This window comes from Staurois parvus, unplaced genomic scaffold (genome assembly GCF_062004578.1).
Source record: "Staurois parvus isolate SC_StPar_1 unplaced genomic scaffold, SC_StPar_1.0 ptg000796l, whole genome shotgun sequence".
NCBI lineage: Eukaryota > Metazoa > Chordata > Amphibia > Anura > Ranidae > Staurois > Staurois parvus.
Window position 1 is genome coordinate 710,472 of NW_028318592.1, and position 21,393 is coordinate 731,864.

At 42.5% G+C, this 21,393-nt stretch overlaps 1 protein-coding gene across 1 annotated transcript in view; it reads left to right on the plus strand.

Moving 5' to 3' along the window:
• The window catches only part of LOC149444247 (receptor-type tyrosine-protein phosphatase beta-like), a 162,798-nt gene that overhangs the window by 4,227 nt on the left and 137,178 nt on the right, over positions 1-21,393 (plus strand). Inside the window, exons 2-6 of the mRNA XM_089654758.1 lie at positions 2,611-2,883; positions 6,178-6,447; positions 12,279-12,557; positions 18,018-18,290; positions 19,628-19,882. Coding sequence (XP_089510884.1) covers positions 2,611-2,883; positions 6,178-6,447; positions 12,279-12,557; positions 18,018-18,290; positions 19,628-19,882 — 1,350 coding nt within the window. The remainder of the gene's footprint in view (positions 1-2,610; positions 2,884-6,177; positions 6,448-12,278; positions 12,558-18,017; positions 18,291-19,627; positions 19,883-21,393) is intronic.

A 21,393-nucleotide genomic window follows, 5' to 3' on the forward strand; every position in this document is an offset into this window, starting at 1 on the left:
TTGAAGTCTGCTGGGAAATCATATTTCCAGAGTTTTGATCTCCATATGAACTTCCAATCCTTAGATGTGTTGACTGCCTTTTTTTTTTCTAAGCTAAGAGCATTTTCAGCAAATACAGGAAATATCTGTTGATCTTGACAGAAAGGTTCCATGCACACTAGCGTTTTTTTAAGCTCCTAGAAGCTGTTATCAGCATTTTATTTTCTGCTCTTAGAAGCTAAAAAATGTTATTCCATGTGTTCATGCACACTACTTTAGGCTATTAGCATTTTTTGTGCTTCAGCATCTAGGAGCAGAAAAAGAAAAAAAATTGTTATTGTAAAGTTTTTTTGGAGAGGTTTTGCAGCAGAAAAAAAATACGCTAAACTCTCCTAAACATTCTAAATGCTACTAACAGCTTTTTTCTAGCTTTTATGTTTTGTTTCTCTACAGCTCCATGCATGCTAGCATTTTCTTTAAGCTAAAAAAAGCCGGAAAAACTGCTAGAATGTAAACATTCCTTGTGACAGCAATATGCATGTGACAGGTACTCTTTATGGACAGATCTTGGGTCAATTTGACCCCAAATCCCTCCTATGCCTTTAAAAGCATTCAATCACAACAAATTTTTTTTTAAAATGGCGCCGATTGTTCCCAAGTAAACCGGAAGTGATGTCAGGTCATCGCTTTTGGTTTACTATTTATCGGAGCCGAACACAGCTGACCCGGTCTTTGTTCAGCTCTTTGACTAGCCGGCGGTAGTTCCAGCTGGTTGATCTGAACTCCTGGTGGGACTGGAGATCCCGTTAAAGTATCGGGAATGGGGGAATGCCCTCTCCTGCTGCTATTACAAGAAAGCCGACCGACGGCTCTAAAAAATGGCAGGCATCACCTCAGTACAACCATTTGAAGTTCAGTAAACGCAGGGCTTTTTTCCTCAGAGAATAGGTGCAGGAACTCCCCCCTTCTGAGTCACCCCCTACCCTGCTCTGAGCACCACCCCTTGGGTCCACCCTTTACCCACCTCCCAGTACTGCCCCTTACAGAGAATACACAGCCAAGTATCGTTTTGTGGTGTTATGTAATTGATATGACATTTGTTAATGATAAGAAGAAAAGCAGTAAAATAGATCCCCTGCAGCCAGCAGCAACAAAATACCACACCAGCAACAATAGACCCCCAGCAGCAACAACAGATCTCTCAGCAGCAGCCAGCAACAATAGATCCCCCTCAAAAGCATCCAGCAACAATAGATTCCCCATCAGCAACAATGTACCTCACCAATAGACCACCATGCTAAAATAAATCCCCTCCAGTGACAATAGATCCCCCAGCAGCCAGCATCAATAGACCTTCCAGCACTCCTTGCTATTACATACAATCAGCACTGAAGATTCCAGAACTGCTTTCCCGCTAAACAAAAACCCTGAGTGACCGTACCAGGTATGGGAGTGGTTGGCAAGTGGCTACACTTTAGTTTTAAAGTTTCAATATGATGTTAGCAATGTGAAACACAATCCTACAAAATCTACTCATCTTACCACTGTTATTGATATAAAACCCTTCTCTTAAAGTGGTTGTAAAGGCTAAAGGTTTTTTACCTTCATACATTCTATTCATGAAGGTAAAAAAAAAAAAACCTTCAGTGTTCATCTCCCCCCCTCAGCCCCTCAGTGCTTACCCGAGCCCAATCTCGATCTAGCAATGTGTATGAGAACCTCGGCTGTCCAGGGGCTCTCCCTCCTCACTGGCTGTGATGCAGCAGTCAATCACAGCCAGTGAGGCAGGAGCGGGGGTGAGGGCTGAGCTACATTCTCTGTGTCTCATGGACACAGAGAGCCGGCTTGGGAGTGCCAGTGTTCACATAGCAAGCAGGGGGGCACTCGGCAAGGAGGAGGGGACCTGAAGAGGAGAATCGGGGCTGCTCTGTGCAAAACCAATTTACAGAGCAGGTAAGTATGACATGTTTGGTTTTTTTTTAAAATAGCTTTCCTTTACCAACGCTTTAAGCTGTGTTTGTCTGTTGATTATGATTATTACGTTATGCCTTCAATATCAGTGTTTGAATGTAACAATTATTACTCTGGTTACTAATATTACCTGTTGCCTTATCCACAGAACCGGTATCTGTGACATCACCGCAGATTGGTGCCAAAACTACCAATTCTATGTCCCTGACCTGGACACAACCAGACGAGTATCAGAGCTCATACACCTACAGGGTGCAGATCAATGTAACCTCATCATCTACACTGATAAATACTACTAGTGAATGCAGGGTCCGGGGAGACCGGATATAGTGAATGCAGGGTCCGGGGAGACCGGATATAGTGAATGCAGGGTCCGGGGAGACCAGATATAGTGAATGCAGGGTCCGGGGAGACCAGATATAGTGAATGCAGGGTCCGGGGAGACCAGATATAGTGAATGCAGGGTCCGGGGAGACCAGATACAGTGAATGCAGGGTCCGGGGAGAGCGGATATAGTGAATGCGGGGTCCGGGGAGACCAGATATAGTGAATGCAGGGTCCTGGTTTTAGTAACACTTTAACATTGTAATGTCAACATCCCACTTTGAATGTAACAATTCTTACTGTGATTATTAATATTACTCTTTCCTTTATCCACAGAACCAATATCCGTGACATCACCGAAGATTGCTTCCAAAACTACTAATTCTATGTCCCTGACCTGGACACAACCAGATGAGTATCAGAGCTCATACACCTACAGGGTGCAGACCAATGTAACCTCATCATCTACACTGATAAATAATACAATAGTGAACAGTGAATCTGCTACAATAGAAAATCTGACAGCGGGAGAGACGTATACATTCACTGTATATACAATATCTGCCTGCAACATACAATCAGACCCCACATCTGTAACTGACTGCACCCGTAAGTACTGCTGAAAAATAGTAACGCATAAAAGCCTTGGCCAACAAACATTCTCTTACTTGTTTATCAAAGTTTCTTCATGTAGTTCTTGTTCACATTTGCAACATTCCCAACAGCCAATCCGATTCTTCCCTTCATTCTTGCACGCTTCACTGGAAGTGTGAAAGTGAAGATCGTTTTTTATTCTGACTTCAATTGTTGTGTTGGTGACTATCCCTTCCTGAGACCTCTATGCCTGGACTGTAAACTGCAGAGACAATCACTGCGGACAATCTTCATCAGATTGAACCAGAAACCAGTGCTCTATTCCCAATGCCAGAACTATGAACACTTTCCCAGGTATAATCAAATGGTCTTATAGTCTGTGTAAATGTGAAAAACCAAAACACATTATAGTCCCTACAACATGTGAATCCTTCAAATCTCACATCTTCCCCTTGTTCCTGTGCCCCCAGTGTGAATACATTCTTAATAGATATTCTGACCCTTATATCAATGGCTTGATGCATATATCTTTCTCACCTCTGAATGTCTCCCTCCTTCTTGCCAACAATCCTCAGATATTCCTTTGTCCTTGTGGCACGCACAACGTTTCATGCAAATCCCAAAAATACTGCATCCATAGTGTAGGACAGTGGTCTCCAAACTGTGGCTCGGGGGCCAGACGCGGCCCTTCGTTTACTTTTATCTGGCCCTTGGGGCAATATTTCATCCTCAGACACCAACAATGGGGCATAATTCCATCCATTGAAACCAATGAAGGGGCACAATTTCTCCCAATGACATTAACAATGGGGCACAGTTCCTCCCAATAACACCAATGATAGGGCACCATTTCTCCCAATTATACCAATGATGGGGCATAATTCTTCCCACCCAATGACACCAACAAGGGGGATCAATTCCTCCCTCCGACATCAAAGATGGGGCATTGTTTACTCCCACTGATGTAAGGGCATTTTCTACTTCCAATGGCCACAGTTCAGCTCCTGTAAGGTCTGAAGGACAGTAAACTGGCCCTTTGTTTGGAAAGTTTGGAGACCCCTGCTGTAGGATATCATGTTATGCAATGTAAGTAAAAAAAATTATGCTTACCATACTTATAAACACAATGCTCCCATAATAGTGCTACATGTGTTTCTGTAAATCCACTCCACAACCACCACTGTGTTGGAACCTCATGCAGATGTATTCTCACCAGGACATGTGACTCCTGGTCCTCATAGGGTCCAAACAGGCTCAATATATAGAAACATAGGTAATACGTGTTCCAAATGGAGCACAAAAAGTGAGGATGCAAACATGTAGTACAAAAAATGGTCAAAAGGCGGTAGCATAATAAAAAAACAAATAAAGCAGAGCTCCACCCAAAAGGGGAAGTTCCGCTTTAAGGATTCGTCCCCCGTAGTCTTCTGGGACACATAGTCTTCTGCCCTCACACACTAAAGCAGGTCCAGGACTCCTTGGTCTCAGAGGAAGTGGGTTGAATGATGACCATCAGACTAGTGGCAGAAAAATGTACTGCAAAATAAATCTCTTATCTTTAAATGGGCTGTTCATTTTATCTTGTTATTTTTGTTGGGAGTTCTGCTTCGTTGCTCCAGCCCAAAGATTTGTTTTTAATTTTGGACAGACTGTAGGCAGCTTGACATTCAATGCATACTGCAGAAAAATTGCTCTAAAGAAAAAGTGGGCCTAAAAGGAGAACGCAGTGCCAGTTCCTAATGTAGAACTGTATTGGCTTGATGTTCCAGGAACCCTTGACATAATGTGCATGTATTCACAGCATTTTTAAGAATTATATACATATACTATCCAGACTACTCACATTTAAAGATTCATCTCACACGGACTGTACAATGCACTGCATATTCACAACAGTCAGTATACATATAAAAAACATTATCAGAAGGAAAGGGGAAGAGATTTTATGACATCTACCTGATAACAAGTTTTTATACTTTAAGTTATTAAGTGTTCTTGCATGGCAAGGCCACTTACTGTTATCTCACATATATGTTCTTATTATTATAGCCAAATTTACCCCCCTAACTCCTCCCACAGTTTTTACACTACATAGACAGTAATATACCGAAACGTGCGGATTGTTCCCGATTGGTGTGCTATTACTTTGTGGAACGTTTCGCTGAATGGTTCACGAAATATCGCCGTTTTTGTGGTGAAATTGGTCCCATAGGAATGAATGGCAGAATGTTCAAAACTAGAGTGGGGAGCTGATAAAAGCTAGAGTGTGAGCTGAAAAATCAGGACATGATTTCTAAACTGCCATCACTCCCTCATTTTCAAGCCCACCTACACAAATCTTATATCAAAACGTTCAGCTATCCCTGCTGTCACTAAAATTGGTCACAGCTAAGCCATAGTCCTGATAGTTTTCACAATATGACCATTTGTTTGCAACTCACGCCGCCCATTGACATTCATTGAAACTCCACTCTATCCACCTCAAATTTGAAGGGCAATTTCTAAACTGTGACTGTGTCTTAAATTTTATTATTTCAGAGACATACTATGCATCCAAATGTAGGTCTGGGTCTTGTGATTCTCACAAAATAAAGCTCCTCAGTGTAGGATTTATAATTCTTAAACTACAACCGTTTGAAGATGGCAACGGACAGTGAAGTGAGCAAGTTGGAGCAGTTTGTTTTTAACCGCTCTTCTCTGCCCTTGCTGTAGAGTGAGTTGCCATAGGAACCCAGGTGTGTGAGCAGGCAGCAGAGTGACAAAAGCTAGAGTGTGAGTTGTAGACTACTGGTGGAGGCAAGAACACTTCACACAATTTTCCGAGAAATTGTAGCTTTTCTAGTTTATTGATATAGTACCATCAATTTACAATATATTGTACATTCCCATCAGTCCCTAACCCTCAAGGAGCTTACAATCGAAGGTTCCTAACTCACAAACTAGAGCCATTTTAGAAAGGGTCCAATTAACCTACCAGCCTGTCTTCAGAGTGTGGGAGGAAACTGGAGTTTCTGGAGGAAACCCACGCATTCACAGGGAGAACATGCAAACTTCAGGCAGGTGGTGCTGCGGTTGGTATTCAAACCAATAACCCTAGTGCTGCTAGGCAGAACTAATAACCAATTAGCCTTACTGCTGCCCAAGTTAACATCTTTTCCCTACTTTCTTAATGGCAATTTTAGCTGCGAGTACAGAGAAAGTCTAATTCTAGGGCTCTGGAATCCCCCCAGCCCTTCACCTCCCTGCATCCTTTATAATAAAATCTGGATGCATATCTTTTTTATTATACAATTTTGTTTTTCCTACTAGTTCCCGAACAAGCTGTTGGCGCCACAGCAAAGAGTAATACGTCGGTGAATTCTCTGGTGGTGAACTGGACGGCACCAGCAGGAAAAGTGTCTTATTATAACGTCACTATAACAGGAGACATCAATAACACAATACAGAATAACACAACACAGACTAACACGACACAAGTCAATGTTACCGGATTATCACCAGGAAGAGTCTATAATGTAACAATACTGACAGTCAGCAGTTCCTGCAGCCAGGCAGCCCCATCACTGTTACAGGCTACATGTAAGTATGAACAAAGTCATGTGACTTCAATGTTCTGTCAAAGGTAACAAAAAAAAAAGTGCGCCATTTCACCGAGTGGTACAAAAAAGTTTTGTTTTAAGGACAAATATGACAAAAAATATCGTATGCTGATAATGCTATACATTTAAAGTGATTCTAAGGGTTGAAATAAAAAAAAAAAACAACATGCTATACTTACCTGCTCTGTGCAATGGTTTTGCACAGAAATATATAAAAGTAGATAAGTGCAGCGCTATACAAGATTAGGAAGTATATCCTCATATAAATCACAAAATGCACAATTATTCAGATAAACGCATAAAGTTCCAAATAAGTGACTGTAGTGAATCCTGGTCCGTCAAAGAAAAGGTATAAATAGTGGTGTAAGTAATGCGCGCTTACCGGATGCGCATATTAAATGTGCCTTATGTAAATAAATCCTGGTGTCATAGTCTACCTTCCAAGATATGGGTCATCAAATGTAGGCACCGTAATCCGGGCATCGGGGTATCCCTTATTCCTTATGGGGTTGCTCCTATGTCACCGCAAATCTCCTTAAGGGGTAGTGGCCCGTCCTGAGATGGTGGGTCTGTAGGTTTAAAATACTCCCCCAAGCGGTGGGAACAGGAATACTCCCAGAGTGTAGTAGGTGATAATGACTTTATTAAAGATGCATCAATAAACACACAGTGGTGTAGGTAAAACAGATAGCAGTATGACTGACCATCAGAAGTTTAAAGGTGGCCGCCGGAGCTCCAAGTTGCTCCGGCGGCGTGACATCACGGCGTGGTGTGGCTCCTCCTGACGCGTATCGTGTGCAAACACGTCCTCAGAGGGGGGTCGCCAATGGTTTTGCACAGAGCAGCCCTGAACCTCTTCTTTTTTGGTCCCCCACTTTTCGTACTGTCTCCTTCCCCCCTGCCGAGTGCCCCCAATACAAGCCTCTTGCTATGGGGGCACACAAGTAGGATTGCTCCTGAGCCACGCTCCTCTGAATGACAGACAGAGCGCGACTTGGCCCAGCCCTTTGCTCCCTCGTCATTGGCTGCCTGTGACTGACAGAGAGAGGGACCTGACGGCAGAGAGCATAAGGGGGGGGCTGAGTGGGGAGCTTCACCTAGAAAGTTTTCCCTTAATGCATAGAATGTAAAAAAAAAAATCTGCCTTTAGAACCGCTTTAATAATATTATTCAGCATATATTCATATTAACAACTTGAGCCCCGGGAACATTTGTCTCAGTTCTGTTTTATAACAGCATCCAGGGTCCTGCGGGCCACTAGCCTAAGCAATAAAAATATTCTCTCCCAACATTAATTTTCAGGTCACAACAATGTTCTCAGATGATCTGGATGCCAGTTATGTTTACTGCGGAAGCATCAGATACTCAGTTGAGCACAATGTCATTTGAATCTTCAGCGATTACATAACTAGGAAAAATTGCCAATATTAGGCTAACATTAATATATAAAAATTGCTTGTGATAACATTTTAATCAGCTGTTTTGTTTATTATACATTTTGGGGTAAATATATGGGGGTGCATAATTACGCAAATGCAAAAGAATTACAAGAGAATGCATTTTTTTCATTTATGTAACTATTTATTCCCAATGAAAACCAAGAAAATAGAAATATATGAATCCAAATTTGCTACCAATTTAAAGTGTCATCTGTCCCCAAATAAAGGTTGTATAATTTGCTTCAACTGCCCTGAAAAAACATTGTGGGGTGATTTACTCAGTTTCTTGCCCCTTTCACATGGGCGTTCCGATCAGGTTTCGCCTGTAGATTTTTCAGGCGGTCCCGATAGGACCATCCATTCTCCTCTAGGGAGCAGCAGGTGTAAATGGACATGTGTCCTACATCCAATCTGCTAAAAACAGACAGATGGGGGGATCTGTTCCCCATTTGTGTAGCGGATCAGATCAGATGACAATTGGATGTAAACAGACAGGAGGTCCATTTACATTCAACCACCTACATGTGGCTCTGTCCGCTCTGTAGATTCCCCGCTGAGCAGGCAAATCGGAGCCAGAGTCCACCCCATGGGAGAGGGGCCTTAACCTTCAGCTTGTTCAATTGAGTTTTGACAATAAAACCTGGAAGCTAATTGGTTTCTATGTAGAGCCGCACCAGATTTTGCACCCTGCAATTTTAATGAATCAACCCCAGCGCGTGAGACGTTTTGATAGACTACAAATTCTAGAAGGTCAAATGTGCAAAACCGAGACATCACCAAAAAGAAAACACTTTAAAACTCGAGGAGATTTAGGGAGAAGGGAAGGCCTGGGGGCTCAAGTGGTTAATAATGTCATTGAACATATACTTTTTTTTATTTGACATTTCCTTTATTTATATGCTGAACAGAAAAAAAACTGACAGTAACAAGGTGTGAGACAAAGTTTTTTTTTTTTTTTTCAATGTTTGAACAATGTAAATGAAAAGTGACCATTACAAATACTTATATCATTGTATTCCTTTAAAACAGAAAAATCCTCTTCCATTTCATTAATTTCTTTGTTATATTTTCCCAGATCCCACCCCACCAGGCAGCATAGCCTTTACTATGATAGGAACTAAGAATGTCACCTTATCTTGGGGAGATCCAGAAAATATGACCGCAGTAGCAAAGTCATATAATATAAGTTATTGGAATACTTCTTCTCCGTCAATCATTGCTGGAACTGTGACAAGCAACACGACAAATGTCACCCTTCAAAACTTAATATCGGGGACCAATTACACTATCTCTGTGGTGACGGTCATACCCTGGGGGTATCAGAGCACGGCTGTAATTGGATCGGTCTGTACAAGTAAGTTTGTGTGCCTAATAAAAGCTATATTTGAAAACTGTTACTGGTCAGTTTTCCAGCATGAGTTTGACAATGAAAGAGATAATAAACTCTTATAATCTATGCAAAAGTTACAGAGCAAAGCTATACTGTATCTGCTTAAACTGCTGATCTCCACTTCAATGCTGAGAAATCATCCCCCAAAGTAAAGTTGAAGATGATTTCCTGGGTTCCCCACAGCTCCTGCTGACCTCGCTATTACAGGAAAGAAAGGTGTCATGGAGGTAAGTAGGAGGAACCACTAGGAGCTGCAGGAACCCAGAAGATGGACATCATCAGAAATGTTGGTTTCCCAGGCAGGGCCGTGAATGAGGTACCACCAGTCCTCCTGTACAGGGCCTAGGCCAGCAGGGGGGCCCAGACAGATGGGTTAATTGGATGTGGGCAGGGAGAGTGATCAACATGTTGGGGGAGCAAATACTGGAACAGATCCCCTGTATGGCTCTTTTTGCAGCAGCTGAAAGCTGGACATTTCTCCCCTCCCTCCCTGTGGCTTTCAGCTGCTGAAGAGAGCTGATTGGAGGAAAGGGACACACCCCCTCTACATACCTCACAGGAACAGAGCTAAGGCTGTCAATCTGCTGGAGGGCCCTCCCCTGTCACCATTTTCCTCTTGGTGTCAGGATAGCTCATCAGAAGTGATTCATGCTGATAGCAGAGGAAGGAGGCAGCAGACAGAAATTACACTTTGTGCTCTTAATTGAAACAAATACACATTATAGAGGGATATGCTTTGTTCATATGTCGTGTCTGAGGTTTACAACCACTTTAGGAGCACCCCCTTCCCCCAGGCAGGTTATTTAAAACATGTTTGCATCATTAATGTTGGCCCTAAAGCATAAATAAAATTGCTGCTCCCTCACCACACTAAATCTTACAATTTTTTTGTTTTGTTTTTGTATATGTCCCCCAAGGCAGTGCCCATACCTCATGCCATTTGATTGAAAATCCCTTAGCTATTAGCCTAGGAAATGGTCCTTACCAATTTTTAACATTCAACTCACATTGACTACAATGGAGTAAGGATTCAGCACCTGAACTTTAGTCATGTTTTGCAAGCCTACCTCAAACCGAAAGTACATTTGCCCCATCCCTAAAAGCGAGAAGACCATGTAAAAGCTTTAGCTGCTTAGACTTTAGCTTTAAAGTTTAAATATGATGTTAGCAATATGAAACACAATCATACATACATGATTTCTTACTAGGGTAGAGACAAAGACAAGAAAAGGTTTTTCTTGTCTACCTACTATATCTTACTGCTTTTATTAAAGATATAGCCGTCTTCCCTTTAGCAGTGTTTTTCACTGATCTTGATTTATAACAATGTAACTTTTTTGTCACACTTTGAATGCAGTTCTTACTCTGGTTATTAATATTACTTTTTTTCTTTATCCACAGAACCAATATCTGTGAAATCACCGCAGATTGTTGCCAAAACTACCAATTCTCTGTCCCTGACCTGGACACAACCAGACGAGTATCAGAGCTCATACACCTACAGGGTGCAGACCAATGTAACATCATCTACACTGATAAATACTACAGTGAGCAGTCCATCAGCTACAATAGGAAATCTGACAGCGGGAGAGACGTATACATTCACTGTATATACAATATCTGCCTGTAATATGGAATCAGACCCCACATCTATAACTGACTGCACCCGTAAGTACTTCTGAGTGGGAAAAATAACTAATAAAAGTCTTTAAAGTAACTCATAAAAGCTAACACACATACTTGTTTATCAAAGTTTCTGCAAGAAATTCTTGTTCTTCACAAAAGCCAATCTGATTCTCCCTGTCATTTTCACATTCTGGAGGTGTGATCGTTAAAATCTGATTTGTTGTGCTTTTCAAAAGGGGTGTGCTCATTTATATAAAAAATTATATATATTTACAAATATATATATACGTGCCGCGCTCCACAATATACATATAAACTCATGAGTGATAATATATAATAACGTGAAGAAATAAAATTTACTTCAAACCAGTGCCACATATAGTGCTATTTCAAAAGTAATACTAATCCAATACTTTAAACACTTCATAAATAGTCCTCTTTGTGCTTTTATAATTTTTCAGTGACAAGTGAGGTGTTATTTTGTGCCACACTCCCCGTGCTCTATAGATAGGTGTGCGCTCATCTCCTTAATTAGCCAGACTAAGTGGCTAAAAACACTTTTTGTCCTATCAGGACAAGGTGGAAAATCTTCACACTATATACGTGTTTCCATCCATGCTGTGGATTGCCTTATTTCTGCCACCAGAGGTCTCCCTTATTCCTCCTTCCACACTTTAGCCTCAATGGATGGTTAGAGATGATTTGAGATGGTTTGGATGGTATTTTCTCCTCCCAGTAAACCATGTAAAACAGAGCCACAAATAATGCCTTATCCTTTATGAGATTCAATCTTTATTTTATAATTGAAATCGCCACTCACATTTTGCAGTATTCAGCCAAGTTGTATTCAGCAAGTATGTGCCCAGATCCTGTCCTTGTAAGTGCCGCTCGTCCACCGCGGCGTCGTGACGTCAGAGCCCCTCCCCTACGCGTTACGCCACAGGGTCACGTGGCTTCATCAGGGGGAAAACAAGCCACGTGAAGTCATGTGACTTCAATGTTCTATCAAAATTAAAAATGCAAACGTTTGCCATTTCACTGACTGATACAAAAACGTTTGTTCAAGGACAAATGTGACAAAAAATATAAAATGCTGATAATGCCATTAGTTTAATAAATTTAATAACAGTATTCAGAATGTTATTTTTTTTTCACTTCACACATATAAATGCAGTCCATGCTGTACACTAATAAGTGACAGGGGTTGGGACAAAGTTTTTTTTTTTTTAAGATTTGATCAATTTGAATGAAAGGAGATCTAAAAAGCACCCATATTATTGCATTCTTTGTAAAGCAGATGAATCTTCTTCCATTGCATTGATTTCTTTTTTCTAACATTGTTATATTTTTTAACAGATCCCACCCCACCAGGCAGCATAACCTTTACTATGATAGGAACTAAGAATGTCACCGTATCTTGGGGAGATCCAGTAAATATGACCGGAGTGGTGAAGTCATATAATATAACTTATTGGAATACTTCTTCTCCGTCAATCATTGCTGGAACTGTGACAAGCAACACGACAAATGTCACCCTTCAAAACTTAATATCGGGGACTAATTACACTATCTCTGTGGTGACAGTCATACCCTGGGGGTATCAGAGCACGGCTGTAATTAGATCGGTCTGTACAAGTAAGTTTTTGCTCCTCTTAAAGTCTATGATTAAAAATTGTTACTTGTCAGTTGTCCTGCATGAGTTGAAAAATTTTTGAGGGCCTGTCAGTATTGTGAAAAAGTCTTGTGGGTACCCAGATTCCCGAACATGGCCTATTTGCTCAAGAGGCAAAAGTTATCAAGCAAAGATATATCTGTCTGAACTCTGCTTCTGCACTGGGAATTCATCCCTTATTTTTTTTTTTCTTTAATCCGCGGAGCTGCGCAAAAACAAAAACCCAATAAGTGTACAAAAAAGGTGCAAGTGCAAAAACACCAACACAAAAAAGTGCACTTAGGGGTGTGCTTTTAATCCACCCTCCGAAGGGGTAGGACCTCTACCCTGATCCCCCCGGGTGCAAAGCTCCTGACAGGGACAAAGGGTTTCACATGGTCCACCTGGTCAAAAGGTGATCAGCCGAAGCCGACCACCAGGTACATGGATCGGGGGACTCTCTCAAAGAGATACCCCCCCCCCCCAGGGATCGGAGGAGGAAGGAACCTAAGGGCCACACATCGGGCCACACATCCTCCCCCTAGATGTCAGGGCAGGCCCAAGGACCCACACCCTCCATTTAGTGAGGAAAATAACACACACATAAGTAAAAGTGAGACAAATGGGAAGAGAATAATAAATAAAATAAATAGTGGCTGTGGAATTGTGCACTGGCTTGCCCTTGAGGCCCGTAGAAAAAATTTCCCTGGACGTAGCCAAAAAGCCTAGCCCTAAAAAGCGCAGCACAGAAAAAGTGTTTATAACAGTGACCATGTGCAGTTTACACACGTGGGATCCCATCCCCAATTGTTGCTAAAAGCACCCCTGGGGGGACCACTCCCAGGGGGCACTGCTCCACAGACCCTCTGCCTCCCCAGCACCTAGCCAGACAGGATAGACCCATTTAAATCAGGAGGAACTGGGCCACTCCAGTTTACCCGGAGGAATTACTCCTGGGCCCCAACAGCCAGTAAGTGCCTCGGTTTCTCTTCCAGCTGGTACTAGCCTTCAGAGCCCCTATCATACCAGCAGGGGTACTATACAGCTAGCCATCCTCGCCAATAGGCAAGAATGACGGCAGAGACACTGATAAGAACAGATACTACACTTGATCTTAATCAAAAAGCCTGAAGTGCAGTTGAAGTTGATCTTCTGGGTCCCCCACTGCTCCCGCCGGTTCATCCAGCTGACCTCCACATCATTACTGGAGGGGGTAGAGCCATGGAGGAATCAGTAAGAGCTGTAGGAACCCAGAAGCTCCATAATATCAGAAGTTTTGGTGTCCCAAAAGACATCAGAAGTTAATTTTACAGCTTCAGTGTGGTGTTTGGCAATGGGAAGGATAAGTATTTACAGTCTTCTTTTACAGGTATATAATATTCTTGGTAAAATTTGTATATTGACAGAATCGTTTGGTGCATTGCAACTGGTACAGTGAGGCAAAGCCCAAAGATATCTTGGTCCTCCACCCCTGCTCTGGAAAGAGAAGGAAACCTTACATGTCATATTCAAAGACAGACGACTTTCAGTGTTAGTTAAATGTTTTCTGTTTAAACTGCAAATGCATCTTCAGTGTAGTAGTACTGTAATTATGAGAGCATAACTACATTGAAGATGGAGTTGAACTGTAAACAGCAGGTATCTAACTAGCACTTGAAAGTCACCCATCCTTCATTAGGACATGCAAGATCCCCCTACACTTCTAGAGCACAGGTGGAGGACAAAGAACACCCAGACCTTTACCCCTTTACACAGGTTGTTATGTACTAAGTCTTGGGAGGAGACTAGCTCCTTGTCCACTATAAAGCCAGTCCCTAATATGGGGATGGCAATGTATGCTCTTCGTAGGTTCATGCCTGTTCCATCTGCTGGAATAAATAGTAAGGTACACACTGTAATGCATTTCTTGTTAGCCAGGCAAGATTCAAAGACAGCTCTGTAATTGGGCAACAGTATCCCCTTGACACACCCCTTGAAATCCATTGGACTACAGCACTTGCAGTCACAGCATGCTCATTAAAATGGGATGAATTTACATAGTCCCGCCCCAGAGGCAGCCCACATCACACACAGCTGTCTAGATATTTAGAATGCTGTGGCATACACAGGAAGACACATACCGCACCCTACCGGGTCCCTCCCACCTGCACCTTAACCACTTGCCTACAGGGCACTTTTACCCCCTTCCTGCCCAGGCCAATTTTCAGCTTTCAGCGCTGTCACACTTTGAATGACAATTGCACGGTCATGCAACACTGTACCCATATGACATTTTTATCATTTTTTTTGAGACAGATAGAGCTTTCTTTTGGTGGTATTTAATCACTTCTGGATTTTTTTATTTTTTGCTAAACAAACCAAAAACAACACAATTAAAAAAAAAAAATTTCTTAGTTTCTGTTATAAAATGTGTTAAATAAGTGATTTTTCTCCTTCACTGATGTGCGCTAATGAGGCTGCAGTGATGGGCACGGATAGGCTGCACTGATGAGGAGGCACTGGTAGGTGGCACTGATGGGCATTGACAGGCATCACTGATGGACACTGGCAACACTCATATATAGCACTGATAGGCGGCACTGACTGTCGCTGTTAGGTGGCACTGAAAGGCAGCTCAGATGTGCACTGATATATGGCATTGATGTGCACTGGTAGGCACTTCTATGTGGCACTGATGGGCACTGGCAGGTGGCATTGATGAGCACTGACAGCTGGCATTGATGGGGCTGATGATCAGGGTACATGTCCCCTCTGAGGAATGCCAATTACCGGCTCTCCTCTCCTCTGTCAGCGTGACAGCTCGAGAGGAGAGAAATGCAGATAACCGACATTTCCTTATTTACATGTGATCAGCTGTGATTGGACACAGCTGATCACATGACAGAGCCGACGTCTTCGACTCTTTCCATTGATCGGTGATCTGCTATGTCCGAGGGACACAGCGCACCACCGATCGCCGCGCTGCACGCACCCAGAGCCGCACACACGCGGTTAGAGTGGGAGGACGTCATATGAGGTCCTCACAGAACGAGAGAACCACCTTGCGCTCATCATTTCCTTATATGGTGGTCAGGAGGCGGTTAAAGACCAGAAGGAAGCCAATGAGGACTTAACAGGCTCTAAAAGAGGCTGTACAGCATCTCCTAAGTGAAAAATCCTGGAGTCACACATGTGCGGTGCAAATTGAAGCTCTGTTTTCACAGCTAATTGAGAAAGTATCTGTTCAGCGTTTTGGGTCAGGTTTAGCTCAGGATCAGGTCAGGTTTACATCAGGATCAAGTCAGAATTTTACCCTGTTCACAACTGAATGACATGTGCGATTCAGAAGCACTCCCATAGAAGTCAATGGGCCTGAATTCGCACCTGAGCCGGACCATACTGCTCAGAAAACCGATAGGTTTCCTTTTCAGTTTGCACTGAATCCACTCTACGACTGCACTGGACATACACTATATTGCCAAACATTTGTGAAAGAATAGGTCGCTCTCAGGAGCTCACTGAATTCGAGTGTGGTACTGTGATTGGATGTCACCTGTGCAATAAGTCCATCCGTGACATTTCCTGGATATTAAATATTCCACGGTCAACTGTTAGTGGGATTATAACAAAGTGGAAGCAACTGTGTCAAGTGTAAAGTTTGGTGGAGGGGGGATTATGGTGTGGGGTCGTTTTTCAGTGTTTGGCCCCCTAGTTCCAGTGAAGGGAACTCTTAAGACGTCAGCATACCAAGACATTTTGGACAATTTCATGCTCCGAACTTTGTGGGAAGAGTTTGGGGATGGCCCCTTCCTGTTTCAACATGACTGCGCACCAGTGCACAAAGCAAGGTCCATAAAGACATGGAGGAGCCAGTTTGGGGTGGAGGAACTTGACTGTCCTGCACAGAGTCCTGACCTCAACCCCATAGAACACCTTTGGGATGAATTAGAGCGGAGACTCCGAGCCAGGCCTCCTCCTCCGACATCAGTGCCTGACCTCACAAATGCTCTTCTGGAAGAATGGTCCAACCTTCCCATAGACACCCTCCTAAACCTTGTGGACGGCCTTCCCAGAAGAGTTGAAGCTATTATAGCTGCAAAGGGCGGGGCCAACTCAATATTGAACCCTACAGACCAAGGCTGGCCATAAATTATACAATTTTCTTGAGATTTTTGGTTTAGATTTACCAAAAACCATAAAATAGGAGGTCAAGCCTAACACTTTCAATTTCATCCAATTAGGCAGGCTCTTGCACTACATAGTTGAAGGTAAATCTAAAGGAAATTAGGCAGAAATTGGACAGAAAATTGTATAACGTATGACCAGCTGTCAACTGGGATGCCATTAAAGTTCATGTGTGTGGAAAGGCAGGCATCCCATTGCTTGTGACAACGTAGTGTATGTGAACAGGCACAATAGAAAGCAATTTCTTTCACATGTCGTGCAAATTGAATGCGATTCAAAACATATCCAACTGGCATATGTGTGAACCTTAGTGAATTTTTTTCAGCTGATGGTTTGCAGAGTTAATGGGGGGAATTATAAAAAAAATGTTGTACAATTTAAGCTGCCTAGACTTTAGCTTCAAACTTACAATGTGATATTAACATACAACTAGAAAAGCTACAATTTCTGGGGAAATTGTGTGAAGTGTTCTTGCCTCCACCAGTAGTCTGTGAGAATCACAAGACCCAGACCTACATTTTGATGCATAGTATGTCTCTGAAATATTAAAAATGAAGGCACAGTCGCAGTTTAGAAATTGCCCTTCAAATTTGAGGTGGCTAAAGTGGAGTTTCAATGAATGTCAATGGGTGGCGTGACTTGCAATCAAATGGTCATATTGTGAAAACTATCAGGACTATGGCTTAGCTGTGGACATTTTTAGTGGCAGCAGGGATAGCTGAATGTTTTGATATAAGATATGTGTAGGTGGGCTTGAAAATGAGGGAGTGATGGCAGTTTAGAAATCATGTCCTGATTTTTCAGCTCACACTCTAGCTTTTGTCAGCCCCCACTCTAGTTTTGAACATTGCGCCATTCATTCCTATGGGACCAATTTCACCACAAAAACGCATATTTTGTGAACCATTCGGCGAAACGTTCCACAAAGTAATAGCACACCAATCGGGAACAATCCGCACGTTGCGGTATATTACTGTCTATGTAGTGTAAAAACTGTGGGAGGAGTTAGGGGGGTAAATTTGGCTATAATAATAAGAATATATATGTGAGGTAACAGGAAGTGGTCGCCATGCAGGAACACTTAATAAGCTTTTCTGATTGGAAAGTGAAGAAACAATTTCCCTATCTACTTATATTACCGCTGTTATTAAAGATATGGAACTCTTCTCTTTGGCTGTGGTTTTCTTTTGATCGTGACTTATTCCATTGTAACTTCAATATCACACTTTAAATGTTACAATTCTTACTCTGGTTATTATGACATTTTCCTTTATCCACAGAACCGATATCTGTGACATCACCGCAGATTGCTGCCAAAACTACCAATTCTATGTCTCTGAACTGGACACAACCAATTGAGTATCAGAGCTCATACACCTACAGGGTGCAGACCAATGTAACCTCACCATCTACACTGATAAATACTACAACAGTGAGCAGTCCATCCGCTACAATAGGAAATCTGATAGCGGGAGAGACGTATACATTCACTGTATATACAATATCTGCCTGTACCATACAATCAGACCCCACATCTATAACTGACTGCACCCGTAAGTACTGCTGAACAATAGTAACTCAGAAAATTCTTTGCTGACAAACACTCCAGTCCTTGTTTATCAAAATTTCTGCAAAAAAATTCCTGTTATTCACAACAGCCAATCCAATTCTCCCCATCATCCTCAAATTCTGGATTTGTGCTATGAAAATCTGATTTGTTGCTACAGTGACAGGAGCATTTCTTATTGGAGACATATTGTATAAATGCACAAACATTTCTTTTAAAAAGGTGTAGTTCTTTGAAATATATTTCACAAGTGAAAGGCGAATGGGCTTGTGAAAAAAATAAATATCCATACTCATCTCTATCATGCAGCTGTCCCATACTCAAAGATTGACTCATGTGAGTGATCACATGATTCTGAGTGCTCAGCTCTTGGTCTGCTTAGATCGGAGAGCAGTGACTATCAGTCACTGCTCCCCACTCTGCTCCTTCAGTGCTCACTGGAGCACCAGGCTGGGGGTGGACACATCTAGCTCTGACTCTCAGCCGCACACTTAGAGGCATATGCACCTGTCAATCCAACAGCTAGGTGGATCCAGACATTATTATCAGGATCCTTCCAGAACCTGGAACAGCTCTGCCCTATCGGCCAATAGCCGACAATAATCCGCTATCAGCTGACCCTGGGTCACAGGAGAACAAAAGTGTTCTCCTGTGACCCACATAAGTATGGCCAAAGAAGCTTTGGCCATACTTCTCTTTGATTTTTTTTTTAGGAATTTATTTCTTTCCATTTTAAAGCAAAACTGCAGGCATAAAAAAAATATTTAATACTTTGATTAAAGCTGGATACTAGAGATAGCACCGTGAGGATCAAGAGCTGCTGCAGAGATAGCATAGGATCCTGTTGTACACCCTCTCTTTCCTCTTCCCTGATCCATTCACAAAACATCTTTTATTCTTTTTTTACAAAATACAAGCCATTCTGTGAATGGAAAATGGGAGAGGAGGGGTGGGTAAACAAGAGGCTCTCCCTTTGTCAATTCACAGAGGACTCTGACCGTTTTTACTGGGGAAAGACCATTTTGAGATAGATTTGTGCCCAGTCTGGACCCTCCTCTGCGGGGGCTCTATGTCTCCCTACTTTCCCCAGGCAGATTACATCACATCTGGTGGCAATTTTATCTGTTAGTGCAAAATAAACTCTTCTGGTACAGCAGCAGAAGGAGGAGCTCTAGAATTGCATTACATAGTTTGCACCTAATCACTCTGTAAGCCCCCCCTTCCCCATGTCACTTGTAGAGCCCCCTGCACCCTTTGAAAAAAATCTGTATGCATACCTTTTTTTTTACCATTTCTAATGATTACATGTTCTTTTCTTGTTAGTTCCCGGACAAGCTGTCGGTGCCACAGTGAACAGTTACACGTCGGTGAATACTCTGGTGGTGAACTGGACGGCACCAGCAGGAAAAGTGTCTTATTATAACGTCACTATAAGAGGAGACATCAATAACACAATACAGACTAACACGACACAAGTCAATGTTACCGGATTATCACCAGGAAGAGTCTATAATGTAACAATACTGACAGTCAGCAGTTCCTGCAGCCAGGCAGCCCCATCGCTGTCACAGGCTACATGTAAGTATGATCAACGTCATGTGACTTCAATGTTCTGTCAAAGTTAAAAAAAAAAGCAAAAGTGCACCATTTCGCTGATTCTTAAAGAAAAAAGTTTGTTTAAGGGCAAATGTGACCAAAATATTGATTGCTGATAAAGCCATCATTTAATACATATATTACCGGTATTCAGCAAGTGATTTTGTTTAATTTGAAGTGAGCTATATTGTGCTTATTCCCAGAAGGGCTGCTGATAATATATACCCAGGTCTCCCAATAGGTCTCCACTAAAATTTATAGTTAACTTGAAGAGGAGAGGGGTTTAGGGTCACAGGATACTCATAAGTGATAATAGGAATAACGGGGACATCTTCTCACTGATCTTCTCTAAGCAGCAGCTCCTGGAGGTAACAGGGGATGGCCAGTATATCTGGGTGTCTCAAAGAGCAGTCCCAGTCCATATAGCATCCTCTGGCACTTATTTCCCTCCTAGCACTTGCACGCCCAACAAAGTACCCAGAAAGATCTTTACTCACAATGTCCCAAGAGCTGTCTGCCACGCATTCTCCATAGGTAGATCTTCAGTGGGGGAGATAAAAGATCCTCCTCCAGACCAGGACTCCAGGACAGTGTCCTCCAGTGAATAATCATTTAGCAATCTTCTCCAGGTCCTCAGCTCAGCTCTTGCTGACCCAGACTGCAATTTCTTGTCTCATTAGCTATCACCTAGGGGCAGCAGCCCCAGGTAGACTGGAACCCTCCCTGGAGAGGAGAGAACAAGGCCTCCCAAACATTTATCACCTCCCAGCAATCTTCTGGATGCCTCCTTCCAGGGATTGGCAGGAAGATGATCATTTTTCATGCTGGTGATTTGAATCTCCCTGCCCTATATTCTGGATAACTTCTCCCAGAGGCAGGTGAAAGAAATCAAACCCTGAACAGAAGAACACAATAGGTCGTGCTCCACTCACTACAGTGAATACAAAAATGAAATTTAACCTGTCAGTCTAATTAAAGGAGGATGCTACAGGTGATCAAACTTAGTGATGGTGAGCAATTTTATTGACAGTTTGAGCTTTATGGCCCACTTTTACTAAAAGAAAAAGCAAAGTCTTGACAACAGGTTGCCCACGCAGGTTGCCCAGAATGGGAAAAAATGCTAAGCCACCCGTCTCTCTTCAGCAGGAGCAGCTCTGCTCTCATATCTGTTCCTCCAGACCATGACTTCTTCAGGCTCACTCAGTCTTAGTTACAGCATCTCACTGCTCGGGCCTACTCCTGGTCTTTAGATAGGGTTCTCCTAACTCAGGGGTGGGCAAAGTTTTTGACTTGAGGGCCGCAATGGGTTCATATATTGGACCCGGGGGCCGGACCAAGAGTAGATGAATGATGTGTATGTGTCATCCATAGTAAGTATAGTAATATTCCCCCATAGTAAGCATAGTAATTCATCCCCCATATAGTAATTCATCTCCCATAGTAATTCATCCCCCATATAGTAATTCATCCCCCATAGTAATTCATCCCCCATA